The sequence below is a fragment of the Saccostrea echinata genome, unplaced genomic scaffold, assembly GCF_033153115.1.
Source record: "Saccostrea echinata isolate AGI-Se365-2 ecotype Australia unplaced genomic scaffold, CSIRO_AGI_Sech_v1 ptg000001l, whole genome shotgun sequence".
Classification (NCBI taxonomy): domain Eukaryota; kingdom Metazoa; phylum Mollusca; class Bivalvia; order Ostreida; family Ostreidae; genus Saccostrea; species Saccostrea echinata.
Genome location: NW_026889750.1, coordinates 31,177,921 through 31,196,831, shown reverse-complemented (window position 1 = coordinate 31,196,831; position 18,911 = coordinate 31,177,921). Strand labels below are relative to the sequence as shown.

Below are 18,911 nucleotides of genomic sequence, written 5' to 3'. Positions count from 1 at the left end.
CTGATCAATTACCCCACGATGTCACCTTGACCTTTCCTTTGACCTTGACCTCACATTTCTTCAATTCATGTTTAACTCAATTTCAAGGAAACTTAATACATTTCTATCATACCTTATTTGCTTACACATATCGATGAGAGCTGCTTAACTGCATCAAATTTTATTGACCTTAACCTTCCCTTTGACATTTTTGACCTGAATTAAACACAAATTGTAAATTAAGCATATAGCTCATAGTCTGTCGACTTCACTTTTCTTATATTTGTGTTTAACACAGTTTCAAAGAAACTTTTCAAGATATTTTTATCAAATCTTGCATGCTGATACATATCGGCGAGAGCTATTCAACCACATAAACTTTTTTTTACCTTGACCTTTCCTTTGACCTTAACCTCATTTTAATTAAATTGGTGATTATCTCAATTTCAAAGAAACTTGAGATTTTTTATCAAACCATTCATGCTTATACATGTACATATTGATGAAAGCTCTTCAACTTCTTCAAATTTTTTGACTTTGACCTTTTCTTGACCGTGATCTCACTTCTAAAAAAAAAAGTGTTAAACTCAGATTCGAAGAAAGTATTCAAGATATTTTAATCAAACCTAATATGCTGATACATATTGGTGAGAGCTATTTAACTGCATTAACATTTTTTACCTTGACCTTGACATCATATGTGTTTAACTAAATTTCAGAGAAACCTCAAGATATTTTTTATCAAACTTCATATGATGATACATATTTAGAACATTTCTCTATCTTTCATTTGACATTGACCTCACTTTTCTCAAATTTGTTCAACTCAGATTCAAATAAACTATTCATTGACAAGATATTTTTTATGCAGGCTAATGCAACAATACATTATTTGGTGAGAATTTATCAATTGTATCCATTTTTTTCTAAACCTTGACCTTCCCCATGACCTTTGACTTTACTATTTATTGTGTATAAAACTCACTTTTAAAGAAACTATTCAAGATTTTTTCATCAAACTTCATACACTAGTACAAATTTTCATGTTGCATTACTAACAAAACCCGGCCTGTGCGGGGGCATTCATATCCTATGGACATATTTCTAATACCTGTATGGTATTTTCTGTTTTCATTGTTTGTTAGCTATTAGGAAAAAGAGAAAAACTTAAAAGCAGCATCAACTTCAAAAACATTTAATATTTATTTCAAACATTTAATATTTACTTGATCACAGGAAAAAAATACAGAAATCATTGTGATGAAATCATAATTTGTGATAAGGTTTGCATTAATTGAGAAACAATTTTTAGCATCTGATTTTATAGTCAATAGACTGTTTATATATAGTATACCAAAATAATAGTAAAAAATAAGTTTGTTGTACAAAAAATAGGGGTTTTTTGGGGGGTAAAATCCAACTTTGTTCTGATTTTTATCACAACATGATAGACAAAAATATTCAATGGGCCCTTGGCCACAATGCTCACCCAAGTCTTAAGAAAGACCTCATTTAAGTCATATTATAGCCCTTACTACCCCCCCCCCCCCTTTTCTTTACATCAGTTTTCAAATCAGATAAAGAAATTTTAGGTCTTAACTTCACAAAAATTTGAGTTAAAATGCAAATGGAATGTTTTACAGAAACACCATGATTCCTACAGCAGGTTTTGAAAAATTTACACTTCTTTCAATAAAAGGGATGTAGTCTTCAATTATAAAAATTATATACCTCTGGCAACAATGGAGATTTTCAAATGTACTTATATGAGGAATTTTCAATATATGGCCTGAACTTAGGTTACATGAATTTCACAGTTTGATAAAGGAGAAAATTGCAAATGGTTTAAATTGCCTGCTAGGTTTCCATGCGTAGGGAGGAAGACTTTTTGAATATAATCTTTATCATGATGGTTTTGGCTCCATCCCACACCCCTGACCATGAAAAATGCAACTATTGTAAGCATTGTTTCCCTTCATTTATAATGCTAAATACCAAAATTGTTGAAATTGGCTCTGACAGACATTTCAATCAAAAATTAAAGTAGAAAGTTTTGCACTTGATGTACATAGACAAATGAAAAGGGATAGTAGTAGGTACCTGAATGACTCAGGTGATGTAAAAAGTTATCGACAGAAAAAACAAACTTTGATTAAAATAAAAAAATCTCAACTTGAGGCTTTAGTGCAGTTGAGGGTATGACAAAAAGACCTAATTTCTATTAAATATAGAATAAAAACAAACAAAAAAATAACTGGAATGATCTTTAAAAGAATATGTTACATTATTTGGTCACTTAAAATTTGTTGTCACTTGCTGTGTACCAGCTTAAAGCTAGCATAAAAAATATTCATATTAATTAATCAACAACTGTAATTACACCTATATGATGTCACAGACATATAATGGAATAATAAAGTCACTCTCTATTGACTATGTTTTTCAGTGAAAATAAATATGTTTCCCACAAAAATCCAACCTATTTATTTTCTTTTACACTAAATAAAAAACTGTGCTAACAACACTAAAATCACCGCCACAAATATTCTACCACCCATTTCAACGAGTATATTGGTGCAGAGTTATCTCCCTTTTTCTCATAGATTATAACTCGTACTTCTACATACATGTAATTCTGCTTTTTCATGTACGTTTTTTCTCTCTGTATCTCACATACCATTTCTGTGATTTTTGAGAAAATAAATGAAATGAATTAAAATAAAACCAGCAAACTCTGGAGATTAATCTAAAATCATAAAACAGTCAACTTAGACTGAATATATACAGCACGTTGTTAATAAAAATAGAAAAAAGACAACAACAAAAAAGAGAGTAATTAACTTTACACTTGAACAGAAGATAATAAAAGACAATAAATTATTACACCAAAGCACTGAAAAATATTAATGAGATTATTATACACACATACATACAAGTCAACAAAACATGTTATTCAACAACATTCTAGATTCGCAGCAGTTTAACTAATGCTCGATCATACAAGTGTTTTCCTTAAACAGATCACATACAACATAATTACACAACATACAGTGAATCTACACATGTGAGTGATATACATGTAAAACAGTTTGGTTACTCCTTCTACGGATCTCGGAACCAAAAACTGACAAACCTGAAGGAGTGTATTTCACACATCTCAGACGAATGGCTGCAAGATTTAACCAACAAAGATCACTTTCTGCTACATAACTTTTTTTTCTATTTTTTTTTTCTCAACAAAATCATGCCATCACAATCTATAAATCATATAGGCCAGCTGAAAATACGTAGAAAATGGTATGAATTTAAAACTTTGTGAAAACGGAAGTTTGAAAACTACATAGTCAAAAATATGTATCATGATTTCGAATAGCGAAATAAATGATTTAATTAAAACCATTCCAAGTTTATCAAAAATGAATGGAATGCTTCAGATCCAACATATCTTAAACATCTAGTGATTTTAATTTTTACAAACTGTAGAATAATTTTTATCAAATGGAAATGTAATAAAAGTATAGAAAAAATTTCAAATATAAAAAAAAACATACACCAGGTCACTCTCCTCCAAATTCCTTAACAATGAAATTCAAAAGCAGCTGAGTGTAAAACATTTAAAACAAACAAGAAGAAAGAAAAAACTAATTTTATGAGAATGGAATGCAGTAGCGGCATTCTGTACATTGAGGACAATCAGAGGCTATTAACAACAGTATTGTGCTGGCTAAGACCCACAACAGATATATATTCCTATCATCCAAGACATATAAAATCTCCTTAATCAAATGACACTTCCAACATAGTTTTTAATAATACTTTAAACCTTGTATTATTGAAGTCATTTTTCAAGCTGTTTATTTTTAATGTTTTTTTCTGAATATTTACATGTATAATTGCCTTAGCTAGAAATTTTATATTTCTTTGCGGAGTTTACAAGGAAAAAAACTTTCAAATTCAAAATTCTGTCATATATGACAGAACAATACATTAACTCAGCCTTCAAGTAGATCATGTTACTACTTAAGAGAAGCTGTGTTGAATAAAAACTGTGACCTTGCGCTTAGTTATACATGACATACACGTAGGATCAACTTCAGTAACACTAATGTTGATTGGTCAGAATCTTATCTGACCCTGAAGTTATTAGCAATGTGAACTGGTATTGTTGCTGCTGCTTCCAGAGTTTTTAATTTTATTGAAAATATGTTTGAGGCCTGAAGGCTTTTTATCCTTCTTTGATTTCTTGACTGATGATTCAGGGCCCATAGAAGTGATGTCTGTGTGTTCCATGGGGTCACAAGATGGGTGCTGAATGGGTCCTGACCCCCGGCTGATCAGAGCTGAGGAGTTATCAGCAGATGAAGTGGAGGTAATGCTGGCAGAGCTAGGCGATGTTGGTAAAGGGTGGAACTGTGACAGCTCATCTCTCACATTTGCGTTGCTTCCAGCATGAAACCCCAGACCCCCTGGTGCAATATCAGAAGATGGCATTGTTGAAGGAGATGACAAAGATGAAGATGAGGAAGAAGATGATGTCATAGTTTTAGATCCATATCTACAAACAACATTTAAATGAAATTTCAGAAGTGATATAATGCACAAAAAGTTTAGTTTAATTTTATAACAAACAAGAAGCCCATGGGCCACATTGCTCACCCGAGCACTGTGGCTGGCTAGGAAAAAAAGCAGAAATCAGTTCAGTATTGAAAAGTTTAAATAAACAAGTGGTCCCAACCTACCCCTATAGGAGGGGAGGGGAAGGGGGGTGATGATTTGAACAAATCTGAATCTACACTACCTGAGGATGCTTCCATATAACTATGACCAATCATGGCTTTGCTGTTCTTGAAAAGATTTAAAGATTTTTTTCGATGTATTCCTATGTAAAACTTTCATCCCCCATTGTGGCCCCACCCTGCCCCCAGGGTCATGATTTGAACAAACTTCATTCTACATTGTCTGAGGATGCTTCTATATAAATATGATCATAGGGGTGAAACGGATCATTCGGTATCAATTCACCGCGGTATATTTTCTCGATTTGATACACGGTGCAAAATCTTCATTTTTCGGTTCGGTTCATTTTTTGGTCAGGATTGTTATTCAGTCGGGTTTGGTATAGGTAAAACACGCTAGGCCTACTCAATATAAAAAAAAAAATAAAAACGTAATTTTTGGAAGACTGACAGTATGTAAAATAATCTTTAACAGCCAATTCATTCTAATTAACTTCCTACAGTTAATTTGCAAGTAGATTAAGTGACTGGATTCAGTGAAACAAAACATAAAACAACGTTGAATTTGTTTCCTTCTATCAAAATGTATCATATCGAAAATAACCGAACCGAGACAAAATTATACGATACGTATCATATCGTGAAGGTGGCGTATCGTTTCACCCCTATAATGACAAATCATGGCTTTGCTGTTCTTGAGAAGAAGATTTTTCCTATGTATACCTATGTAAAACTTTGATCCAATTTTGGCACAACCCTATCCCAGGGGGTCATGATTTGAATAAACTTGAATCTACACAACCTGAGGATGCTTCCTTATCAATATGACCAATCATGGCTTTGCTGTTCTTGTGGCAAAGATTTTCAAAGACTTTTTCCTATATATTCCTATGTAAAACTTTTATCCCCCATTGTGGCCCCACCCTAGCCCCAGGGGTCATGATTTGAACAAACTTGAATCTACCTACCCAAGCACGTTTTCTATATCTGACTAATCATAGCTTTGCTGTTCACAAGAAGAAGATTTTTTAAGATTTTTCAGATGTATTCCTATGTAAAACTTTGATCGTCCATTGTGGTTCCACCCTACCCCAAGGGGTCAAGATTTCAACAAACTTAAATCTACACTATGTAATAAAGGTTTCAAATAAGTTTCAACTTTTCTGGCCCAGTGGTTCTTCATCAGAAGATTTTTTAAAGAATTTTTCCTACATATTCCTACGTTAAACTTTGATCCACCATTGTGCCCCACCCTACCCCCAGGGGTCATGATTTGAGCAAACTTGAATCTACACTACCTGAGAATGTTTTGGATTTCTTTATCAATATGACTAATCATGGCTTTGCTGTTCTTCTTCTGAAGATTTTTAAAGATTTTTTACTAAATGTTCTTAATGTAAAACTTTGATCGTCCATTGTGGTCCTGCCCTACCCCCAGGAGTCATGATTTGAACAAACCTGAATCTACACTACATAATAAAAGTTTCACATAAGTTTCAACTTTTCTGGTCCAGTGGTTCTTGAGAAGAAGATTTTTATGTGATACCACCAAATTTCACTAATTCTTAATTATCTCCCCTTGATAGAGGGCGTGGCCCTTCATTTGAAGAAACTTGAATCCCCTTCACACAAGAATGCTTTGTTGCAAATTTGGTTGAAATTAGCCCAGTGGTTCTTGAGAAGAAGTTGAAAATGAGAAAAGTTTACAGACGGACGGACAGCTAGACAGACGGATGCCGGACAAAATGTGATCAGAAAAGCTCACTTGAACTTTCAACTAAGGTGAGCTAAAAAGATTAATAACATAGATTGTTAGAAATTCTCAATTATAATTAGGCACTAGTACATCAGTACTACAACTCCCATTGAAGTGTAATAACTTGTTAAAATTTGGTTTCTTCTGACAACTTACACTAGATTTATCACTTACCCAGACATCTGTGGGTCAAGTGGTGCTTTGATAGCTTTAGAAAGTCGATCCCAGAACCAGTCTTTCAGGTCTTGTTTAGTGAAGTCACACAGAGTCACATGACGTAGCACCTGAGGCACCTGTATCCCAGACTCAATCAGTACAGGAATCAACTTCTTACTCCTGGCACCTAGAATCAAATTGATTTTTGTTCATATACTTCTTCTACCACTTTTTTTTTCAAAAATATTTAAGCCCTTGAAATTTTTACTTGTTTGTACACAGTTAAATACTCAATGAAAACTTGCAAATTGATCCAAAAGTCTAAACTTTAGAAATTATCAAATTACTTTTTTTTCAATATTTTTTAGCTCTGCTGTAAAGTTACAAGACTGACATGACTGACATGCAAACACGTAGGAACTTCAGACCCTGCTCTACTTCTTGGCTTTAATTGGTATATGCTTTACAGATCATATTTCACTGATCAGAATTCAGTGTGTTCAATCGCATGACAATAGCTATACTGAAAACAATACCTGGAGACAAAGCATGGGCAAATTTAACCTGGAAATCAGCTGCAGCACTGTTCTGATAGTTTCTGGACATGATGATGACCATACGGCGGCATCTAGAAATATGTAAAGACACGATTCAGCAAGGCATATATCAAAAGTATTATCACAATTATAAACTGATGAAGCAGATGTAATTTGAGCTTGATCTCTGTAAAGCACAATAATCATTTTCCAAATACCATTCAGTTTTAGAAAATGAACCATCTTTGTATTTACCTATATACCTTCAACATTACCATATGTACACTGTATATACCATAAAGGATAAAATCTAATGATCTTGAAGAAAAGAGAGACAACAAACCTCATTTCAATGAGCCTGGCATCAATAACGTAGCGTGACCCTCCAGGGAGATCGTCCCTCCAGGGAACAAACAGCTTTAGGTTGTGGGGAGGGTTCTCAAGCTTAGTGATCATCTCCTTGACAAAGGTCAAATCTTCTCCAATGGGGGAGTAACAGACAAAGGCATCAAAATACTGGGGCATCCCTTTCTCCACTAAAAATGTTAAGGTCAAGCATATATATACATAGAACAAATACATTGTATTTTCAGTGGGTGGATTGTGGTTGGGAATGGGGCAACTGTCCCTGTCAGGCTCATTAATAAAAACTCACAGATCTGGCATTTATGAGGGCTGTCCAAAGAGTTCATGGACATATGCTATTTATTGTTTACTTTAATAAAACTGCCAAGTGTGTGCCAAAATATGCACAGCCCAGTCTGACATTAAGCAAAATTCATAATACATGTAACAACATGATTTTCATCACAAAACAGTGGTCTTCAACTTCTTGCAACATTTACTATGACAACACTGCCAAATGTGTGTCTTTGATACAGACCATGACAATTAAATATATAACTAGAAATATGTCCATAGAACATGAATGCCCCACCCATTGTATAACTTTGATCCTCTGTTGTGGCCCCACCCTACCCCAGGGGTCATGATTTGAACAAACTTGAATCTATACTGAGGTTGCTTCTGTATTAACATAATTACGGATTTGCTGTTCTAATGACTTGAAAAGATTTTTAAAGATATATACCTACATATTCCTATGTAAAACTTTGACCAAGCATTGTGGCCCCCACTCTACCACAGGGGTTCATTATTTGAACAACATTCAATCTACACTACCTGAGAATGCTTCCATATAAATATGACTAATCACAAGCTTTGGTGTTCTTGAGAGGAAAATTTTAAATTTTTTTCCTGTGTATTCCTACGTAAAACTTTGATGGCATGTTGTGCCCCCCCCCCCCCCCCCACTCCTTGGGGACATAATTTTAACAAATTTGAATCTACACTACCTGAAGATGCTTCTATATCTGTTTCATATTTTCTGGCCCAGTGGTTCTTGAGAAGAACATTTCTCAAAAGATGCCATTACTTTTTTCACTAATTCATAATTATTTCCCCTTGGAAGAAGGTGTGGCCCTTACTTTGAACAAACTTGAGTCTCCTTATCCCAAGGATCATTGTGGTAAGTTTGGTTGAAATTGGCGAAGAGACACATTTCGCGTGATTTTTCAACCAAAGTGTTAGGCCATTCTTTCACACTGAATTGTCTAAGGATTTTTCCATTTACCTGATCATGACAAGGAGCACATGGCAGGTTTGACCTGTAGACAGGGGATGCATACTCCTCCACAGCACTTGATCCCACCACAATGTTTTTAGAGGTCTGTGTTTGCTCTGCTCCCAATTTGTATTGTTCTACTAGACTTTTGAGCTTGATTACTAATCGTTATCTTCATATTCCATCAACATACTTCAAAACACATGCTGGGCTGTTGGGATGGACAATGTTGCTTTTTGGGGCATTTTCAGAGACTCATTTCTCTTAATTTTTTTTCTTTTCTTTTCTTATATTTCCTCTATTCAATTAAAAATGGGTAGTAATGAGATTGGAAAATAAGTTAATATCAGCCATTCGAGGCACTTCACATTGAAATTTATTTAGATTTGAGTTGTTTTATGACAAAAATAATTATTTGAATCCAAAAGCTTTCTACCAAAGTATAAAAAACATTTTAAGCCAGGGCTGTTCACACTTTCCTCAACCCTAAAAGATAGTGATTTTTACATAAATTTAAGTTTATTTGATCAAAACCTAACTAGCCTTAAGGCCTTCAGGGTAAAAATAAAATGAAAGCTTACCCCTTCACACCAAACTTTGACAGTGATAGCCTTATGTGGATAAAATTAATAAAAAACTTACCGTCATCTTTACAAAGAATGGAGAGCTCATCCACATGGTGATCCACTGCTGTCTCAGAGGAGGTTACTGAAACACAAACAATAACTGTTACCAACATCATATTGTCTGGTCAAGGAGTTAATATTGGTGCAATAATTGAGATTCACAATGCATGACGTTTAAAATTTTAGTAGCTAATTCTCCCCATGAAAGGGGGTATGTCCCTTCATTTCAATAAATTTGAATCCCCTTCACCTAAGGATGATTTGTGGCAAGTTTAGTTGAAATTGGGTGAGTGGTTCTGGAGGAGTAGTCAAAAATGTAAAAAGTTAACAGACAGATAGATGAGGACAGCCACAAAGACAGACAATGGACAAAGTGATCAGAAAAGCTCACTTGCGCTTTCAGCTCAGGTGAGCTAAAAGTAATTATGGATGACTCAAGATAGACAGACAAGTGATGCCATACACACCTTGATCAATACCTAGAAAGAAGATTGGAGAACAAAGCGAGCAAAGATGCCTATAGTGCAACAATCAAGAAAGTGAAAAATTAACTGTCAATTAATAATAAATGAAATATCAAAGAAAAATTTTTCTTTGATGTTTCATTTACCATCAAGGTATACTTTATATAAAATCTCCCCAAATTGCAACAATCTCACAAAGATTGAAATTATTTGTCTATAAAATAGCATCAATACACCAAAGAGTGCAAAAATGATCAATTCTTCATACTAAAACACAATTTTTCTTTATGAGTGGGTCTTCGCTCCAGTTCTTTGAAGGATTATACTCAAAGTACATTCTTTGATTAACAAAAACATGGAGCAAAGACTCACTATACCCTAAAAATACACTTAAATAAGCATGATAAGACACTACATTTGTATCTTTCCAAGAAATATTGCAAGTCCTTTTAGTCAAGGGTCATATTACAAACATGATTTAAATGCTGGTATTTGTTATAAGTACAGGTATAGCGTAATGGTTAGCATGTTATATGTCTTGAAGAGAAAATTGATACTCAGGATTTTTATTGCTTGCAATTGGATTTGAACCCCAAGAATACCACATTTTTTAAGTCATAGAATGATATTTGCCGAAAGAATTTTCAACAGAAAAGTTTTCTTTGTCATAATTTCATAACTTTCAATGATGAAAACTTAACTCTAAATACTAAATTCACAAATTGAAAATGACTTTCATACATTTGAAGCCATATATATAGGCATTTTGCATGCCTTGTTAGCCCATCTCCTTTATAGTTAAAATGAGGAAAATACTTTTGAGTTTCCTGCTCTGTACATATAGTTACAATTTTTATTTACAGACATTGGTTTATAAAAGATTTACCTATGCAGCTAAAAATTATTTTTAAAAAAACTGAGAATGTAATTTTCAACTAATGTACAAGTTATATAATCTATTCAAAGCTTACTATTAAAGTTACCGGTTGACCCAAATTTTGCAAAAACACTCTCAATTATTTACATAATCCTTTACTAGAAAACAGGTAACAGAGTGCCCCTTTCTACCAATGAGAGTCTTAACTTCTTCCAGTTCATCAAAAAACAGGAAATTTTAATTATATCTTCACCTTCAGAACATTCAAAAATTAAAACCGAGAGATCATGTTCACAACTGATGTAACTTGATTGTATGTATACTCATTGTGTGGGACTAAAGAAGAGTATTACATCATTTGTACTACAGTATTTCATGAGGTCATTCAGTAATGCAATAAACTGCATGTTTGCTGACAAAGATGTTTTCATGAAAACCCTTGACAAGGATGTACATAAAGGTTTTTTTTTTTAAAAGTGCTTATATATATGTTTTTCATGCATGACAGACCTGTACCACCAGAAAATTCAATGACTACAAATATGACCATGATGACAACTAAAATAACCATGGTTAATAATGATTCCATAGCCAGTGTGAGTTAGTAACCATATTTTTCTCATAACTGACTTCCATAATATTTTTTAATTTTTAAGAGACATGAGGCTTAATTAGGAAGAAGAATTTGAGAAAACTGGTTACTAAAGAGCACTGGTTATGGGACCTGTTTCTCCCATTATTACATACAAACATGGACTTGTGTGTGAACCCCCCCCCCCCCCCCTCAAAAAAAAAAAACAAACAAACAAAAACAAAAAAAAACATGGCACTGAACAAGTTGCCTATCCTATTAGTATACAAGATTCCTTGATGATCTGTTGAAATGGAAATATACAAGGAATAGGTTCAAAGAATAAAAAAATGAAATTGTAAATTTTTACAAACAACCTGCATTTTGTACCATCATGCATAGGGATATACTTGGAGACATTAGTTCTATGAAAAGCAGCCAATCAGGATTGTCCTAAGTGTTTCATAACTGAACACTTAAAAAGAACAACTGGGTGTGAGTGAGGAAACACAGTAAATAATGGGAGAAAGGCAACAAATATTTCACAATTAAAGACACAATGTACCAGTAGTCAGTTAAATTGAAAATTCACTCTGCAGTTTATGCAACTTGAGTTGTAAAAACTGACTTATGTACAGAAGTGTAAATGAAGACCTTACCCATATCCTCTTGTACAGGACTTTCTTTGCTTCTCAGATCTTCTTTCATTTTGAGGTAAGCATCAGCATCTCTTACTGAAAGAAAATCATGAAGTTTGTGGTATACAATTACCAAATCCATTTCAACATTAGCATATGGTTTACAAATTACACCATAGGGACTCCATTTTCATGTTTTTTTTAAAAAGAATGAAAATTAATGTCCCAACCTTGGACCAGCAGGTCATATTTTTTTGTGATTTTGGTATAGAGATGTACTATGTTTATTAAGCCTAATCTAAATCATCTTCTCTTAAACTAAACAAAGAATAAGTACCATAAACTTAAGACTTTATAGTCACCTGAGAAAACTCTCCCTCTGCAAATAAAGAATAAACTAATAAAGATATCAACAAACCTGTTGTTGATTAGGAAAAAAAAGATCAAATTATCAATATACTTTAGATTTTCAATTGTTGGTCACCTGAATAACAAAGGTCAATCATTTATAAAGAATATAAAAGGGAGAAAATGCAATGGACCATACCAGATTTCAACCCTACCCCCTCCCCCACTTTGAAATATTAGACAGGTATTCTACCAATTGAGCTATCTGGCCACTGGCAATTGAACCTGAATGACTGCCACAATAAACATAATAAATACATGTATACGCACTGTTCTTCATTTTTAAATATTTCATATGCTTCTATTCTCAGCCGAGTTTTGGCTTGGTTAGATATTTGGACTATCTCAGGACAGTCCTTCATGTCCGAAAATTCACACTCAGGCCACTTTTAACCATTATTGTACACTTAACTTAATAAGTGACAATGCTGTTCACTTCGGTATGTGATTTAAATGTTAAAAATAACTCTCTATCACTTTAAATACTTCATTGCTTACAGTTTAGGAATGTTAATCCCAACATGAGAACAAATGCCAATTTTTCTGTTCATATGATCACTCCTATGATGCATGTCTTTTATCTCCTCAGACTTGGTATTGAAGAGTTCCTATAGTCTGTTTTCCAAGTAAATTATATTACACAAATTGACAATAAGCAAATCCATTTAAAAAGACTACAGAAACTCTTCAAATATCTGGAGATAAAAATCATCATTGGAGCCATCATTTAGAAGGAAAATTTGGTGCTTGTTTGTAGCTAATGATTTACATACCTATATACAGTAAGCAATGCAATATCAATAGTAATATAGAGAATTAGATAAACTGTACATTCAAATCACTTTTAGGCCCAAAAAAATAATACTCTTGTTTCCTGCTACCAGCCTGAAAAAAATAGGGTAGGTAGGTAGGAAAATTATTTTATTTTCTTATCTTATTTCATTTTTTTCTGACGGCATTTTTTGGATATGAACTAACACAAGATCAAATTAAACATGTCACAGGTCAATATTATCTTTTAAAATTAAATTTCATGTCTTTTGATGCTTAACTCAAGTGGTATTTTACGAAAGTCCATATTTAAAACATATAATTTCATGAAATGCTTGTTTTGTGTTAACACGGAAACCGATTACAGTGACAGAAAGATGAAATTCCGGAAATTCCTGATTTTTTTTTTCTTCCGAAACTAAAAAAAACTTTAGGGTCGGATGCAAAAAATAGGGTCAGTCGGGTAGTTTAGTGAATTACAGTGTCATCTAGGTGCACAATACATGTAATTGTTAGAACCAACCGAAGTTGATTGTTAATTTCCAGACATGGATTATGAAGGAAGGCATTGATCAGTCCAAATATCCAGCCAAGCCAAATCTCAGTGAGAAGTCCAAGTTTACCAGGTCTGGCACAATCTCTTGGTTAAGCTATATAGCTTGATTTAGCAATATAGCTTTATTAAGTTATTCAGAATAGGTTGATTTAGCTATTTTATCAAACCTTTTTTCTTAAATCGTGTAATTTTTCAGCATGTATAAAAAGTTGCACCTTGGTGCATTGATAATATTCAACATTGAACTCTTCTGAAAACAATGCTTGTGAAAATCACTCATCAAATTATGTCTCCTTGAGAGACTTTGTACTCAACGTTCTAAAAGTTTTGGAGCTAGGCCAAAATTAAAAATACGTTTGTTTTCCCTAACGCGACCGACGCAATAAAATTGCGCCGACTGAATTTTTTTTTTCAGAAGATAATTCAAATATTTTTTTTAATGTTTATCAACTTTTATAAAATACAATTTCATTAAAATCCCTTTTATCAGAACGGCAGATTTTGTTCTAAATTGTGATTTTGAAGCATTTGTTGGAAACAAAATGGTGTCCTCAACATGTGTTCACAGTTCATGTAATTAATCAACGGCAACGTATCAAACTTGTGCCTTTAGCTCATTAGAATCCCACACTTTTGAAACAATACATTAATAATATTTACCATGACTAAGAGTGTTTCTGTGGTATTTACAAACCTGTCTTTAAAAATCAAGGTACGTACTAGTAAGCATGTAAGGCCCATCTCATGAGCAGATGAGGGGCCCACCTCTGCACCTTGTGAACATATCAATCAATTTCACTACATATTATTTAATGTGAGTTTTGATCTAATAAACAGTTCATCTATGTTCCTATGTTTATTATACAGGACCATAGGAGTTGTTGTAAATATATCTGCATATTTCATCCTGTGAAAATAATTCAGACGTCCTTTCTAAATGCCTTTTATTCAGGGGTTAAACTTCGTGACTTTGACATTGTGTATGGCATTTTTATAAAATTTAGATATGGTTTGGCTCAATTAAATATTGTTTAAATACTCTTTTTCCAATATTTTTGAAATCATGATACAGCTTCCTGAGACGTGCAGTGTATTTTGTTCTAATTAGGCCCTTGAAGATTGGTTGTTTCTTTGTTTTAAATCCCTTTCAGAATTGTTGGGATGAAAACATTTACATGTATGACTTGAACATTTGCCTGGTGAAGGTCTCCAAATTTAGAACTTGTACTCGACACATTTTGCCATTGAGCAGGGAGGGATCTTTTTCGTGCTAGCATCTACTGTGACACTAGAACTATGTTTTACGCTCTCATTCGCCGGACCAGTCTCAACATTCCGCATTGGGATTTGAACCTATGACTTAGAACTAATTCCTTACTTTGGGACTCCAAAACGAAATGTATGCGTTCTAGAACCACTGCACAAATTTAGGCCCTTGAAAAAGTACATTGCATGTGCGTAAGCACTGGTTTGAAAAATGATGCTCGGACATCCGGTTTTTGCGTATATGATCCTAAATTCGCTGTCAAGGAATTTTCGTTACGTCTATCTAAAATGCCATTTATTTCTTTTTCTTTCACAACTTTGATGAATAAACTTATTTAATAATTTTCTGATGCTCATATTTAATAACTAATGATGTTTTAATGATTGTCAAGCGAATAATCAAACTTGTAATGATTGTTTTTGATGCAATTCAGTGGACAATCTCTGTGACATTTTTTCATATGGTCCGAAGAAATGAAGGAATAGCAGCAGTAAATAAAATCATTCCACCTAATTTTCTTGATTCGTTTATTATATACAAATTTATTTATTAAATTTACTGGGTTTGTCAAAAAAATATTGAATATTTTTAAAATTAAACAATGGTTAAATTTTATGCTTGGGGATGTAACATTTCGTGTCAATTTTGTTACGTCTCGCGCACAGCCGCTTTCAGATACAATCGAAGGAAACTTCGATCGATATGTTCTATTTATAGCAATTAGAGACGTCGTAAAAGATTTACGAACTATGGCTGTGTTCAAATGTGAAAGTATTATTTCAAAAATAATCATCATAATTTTATCTGTATTTTCGTGTCAAAACGTTACGTCTGTATACACGTGTCATACATCAAATACTCGGGTGACCAGAGGACGACATCCTGTTTGTATGACATTTTCTGGTCTCTACTTTCATTTTTGGTGAGACCCGTGCACGAGTTGGATCAGTTCCAAGAAAAAGATGACAGGAGACGCGAGTAGTAGGTAGGTCATTTACATGTTACGTCTCTCATTTTTTGGGGACCTCATCTTTTTCGGCGATTTAAGGATGTATTTTGAAACATATATAATGCCAGATTTGCGTGTTTGCAAAGAAATAAGAATTAATTTTCTAATAAACTGTAAATATTGAACTATGCTACATTAATATAAGAATTATGCTTATTTATTTTCACACTATGGTTGGACTGATTGTGTCCACAGTTACATCACGCCCCCCAATCAAGTATTACCTAAATCTTTTAATTCAAAAATGTTAATTTACATGTGATTAAATTTCAACTGATTGAGCTTAATTTAATTGTATCAAGTAATAACCATTGTAAACTCTATTTTAGAGAAAATTTTAGAAAATATATGAAAATTTATTAAAGATGTAACTTTGACAAGATTATTAAGCCACAACAGAATGTGTCATTGTTACATCACTATTTATGAATGTGCATATTTTTTTGTTGATTGGCTTCTGACAAAAATACCTAATTGGTGTTTTAAGAAGTGCAAAACACACAATAAACTTGAGTGAAATAGTATGTATTATACATTGTTCTGTCATTCTTTAACTTCATTACATGATGTAACATAGGACACCAGTTTTTGTGTCCAAGTTAAATTTGTGAAAATATCATGAGATCAGTGTTACATCACTATCAAAGTACGAGTATAGATCTTAATATCCTTCAGTTGTCAAATTACCTTTTCACCATTTTTTTTCTTTTCTTTTCAGGTCATAGAATGGCCACTGATCACTTCTGTGACTCTTTAACTTGGAAAAGATCAAGATTGATCTCTTGACAGAAGATAAAATGACATTTGTGCAGAAAGGGGCATATACAATACAATGTATATTATTTAAATAAAACTGAAAATTTGTCCAATTGTTTACTTATTTATTAAGTTAAAATTTTCTTAAAGTTTCCTGTGATCTGATTCAAAGTAAAAACTTAACAATTAAGTAAATTTAAAAAAAAAGTTTGTTGGAAGGCTTCAGTGTCCAGTGTTACATCTCTATATGTTAAAATGAGGCATATAATTTTCTTCCTTTGCCATATGATTATGCAAACTTGGCCAAAAAATGCCCAAATGTAAGTGCAAATCCTTTAATAAAAAATTTGTTCAATTAATTTTAATTTTGGAGGAAATTTTCTTTTCTGTGTGCTGAAGTTTGTGTCCTGTTACGTCTGAAACAGAAGGTGATCTTTTTATGTATTAGTCTTTAGATTTGAGTGTAAATGAGAACAATGGACAGAAATTTTGTTTATAAAGGGGCAAAAATGAGTGTCACAAGTAAGATATAATTCAGTTGTAATTAATTAATTTGAATTAAACTTGAAGTGTCTCCGTTACATCACTCAATATTAATGAATTAAATTTTAATTGTATTTTAATTGTTTCAAGTGCAACTATCTCGGCCTTCCTAGGTGACTTGGTCCAGATACCAATCTTCAATTTGCAACAATTTTTAGAGTGATATCTTAAGTCTGAAATATTGGACACAAAGCTTTGAGTGATGTAACAAAAATTCCTTGACAGTGAATTTAAGATCATATGAGAATCTTGTCTTTATTTATTAAATATTCGATTTCAAACAAATTTACTTTGCATGGTGTGAGATGCGGTTTTTCACTAGTTCAACTGAATATAGTTGTTTATTAATTTACCTTAAATTTTGATTTTAAATGGCATTTGTAATATATTCTGTTTGTTTACAAATCGCTTTCTTTTGTACTTTGTAAAGGTATTAATTTCAGAATGTATCCCTTTCAAAGCTGCTGGCAGAAAAAAAAATTATTTACCTACCTACCTACCCAACTTGAGATTTTAGGGTCGGGTTAGGGGAAACAAATATATTTTTAATGATGGCCCTATATAAAGTAATTGATTTGTGACCATAGTTACTTCTTGAATTAACTTATAAAGGTCAGTTATGGTCAGTAAGATAATTGATTGTTACTAATTCAGCACAATGAGAAGCAATCATACTTATCCATACCTCAACGCACACAAACTAGAGTATATTTTGCTTCAAAGTATTCAAAAGCTGCAATGTTAGAATCTCTTTGATTTGGGTTGCTTTTTTGATAGCCCATAGTACACATATGAATAGTCAAATACTTGCGACTTTTTGTCTACTTCGTACCAAAAACACTTTTGAGAAAAACTGTGTATAAATAGCTTTATCAAGCTATTCTGAATAGCTTAATTAATAAAGCTATTTAGCTAAATCACTATATAGCTTAATCAGGAGATTGTGCCAGACCTGTTTACAGTTTGTGCCCTCATGAACTTTTTAAAAAATGCAACAGTTCTTATGCATGTATCATTTTGTGCTGCAAAATCTGTGAAATAAAAGGTCAAAAATAACATGATTTCAATAACTAACTGATGAGATTTTTGCAGTCTCCAAGAACATCAAAGCGACCCAGCTCCACCAAGTAGTCCCAAAGCTTTCCAATAGTCGGGGTAAGATCTGGACGGTTAGTCCACTCAGTAAGCAGTTCATCCGTTGGATTTTTCTGTCGTTCAAAATCTTTGATCTCCAAGAATCCAAAGCCCACCATTTCTGCTAGGCCATTATAGTCACTAACTAACCCATTGGCGTCATTCACTATTTCAGCTTGGACGTTCAAATACAAGGATAATTTTTTTCTTGCACTAACCCTTAATGCGTCTAGCGTTATCTCCTTATACTTATCACTGAGGCTTATACTTTCGCCATTCGTATCCAAAATCTCCATCTCAGACACTGACATTTTGGCGAAATAATGAGATCAAAAGGTCGCGATTTCCAAAACAGCTATAACAAGTCTAGTCAAACTTTAAAAGATATTAAGATGACTGCCATTTTGTTGTTAGTTAGTATCTAAACAATTGCCCCATTCTTCCTCTATTTAGTTTGGAAACGACGGAAATTTCCCCAAATATGTGTGTGTCTCAGTTTCAACT

At 33.2% G+C, this 18,911-nt stretch overlaps 1 protein-coding gene across 1 annotated transcript; it reads right to left on the bottom strand.

The window, feature by feature from the left end:
• Window positions 1-1,528: 1,528 nt before the first annotated feature.
• On the bottom strand, window positions 1,529-18,911 carry LOC133189422 (myeloid differentiation primary response protein MyD88-like). The gene is made up of 7 exons (XM_061324797.1): window positions 18,349-18,911; window positions 11,985-12,059; window positions 9,430-9,495; window positions 7,507-7,699; window positions 7,164-7,255; window positions 6,646-6,814; window positions 1,529-4,534 (listed from the first exon to the last, which is right to left on the bottom strand). The coding sequence occupies exons 1-7, from the start codon at window positions 18,716-18,718 to the stop codon at window positions 4,123-4,125; spliced, it is 1,377 nt and encodes a 458-aa protein (XP_061180781.1). The 5' UTR covers window positions 18,719-18,911; the 3' UTR covers window positions 1,529-4,122.

Excerpts from the sequence above, each read along its gene's own strand:
- LOC133189422 (XM_061324797.1), bottom strand. The coding sequence starts at position 18,718 with ATGTCAGTGTCTGAGATGGAGATTTTGGATACGAATGGCGAAAGTATA. Across the intron at positions 9,496-11,984 it reads TCCTGTACAAGAGGATATGG|TAACCTCCTCTGAGACAGCA; the intron begins GTAAGGTCTTCA and ends TTTGTGTTTCAG. Across the intron at positions 7,256-7,506 it reads GCCAGGCTCATTGAAATGAG|ATGCCGCCGTATGGTCATCA; the intron begins GTTTGTTGTCTC and ends ACATATTTCTAG.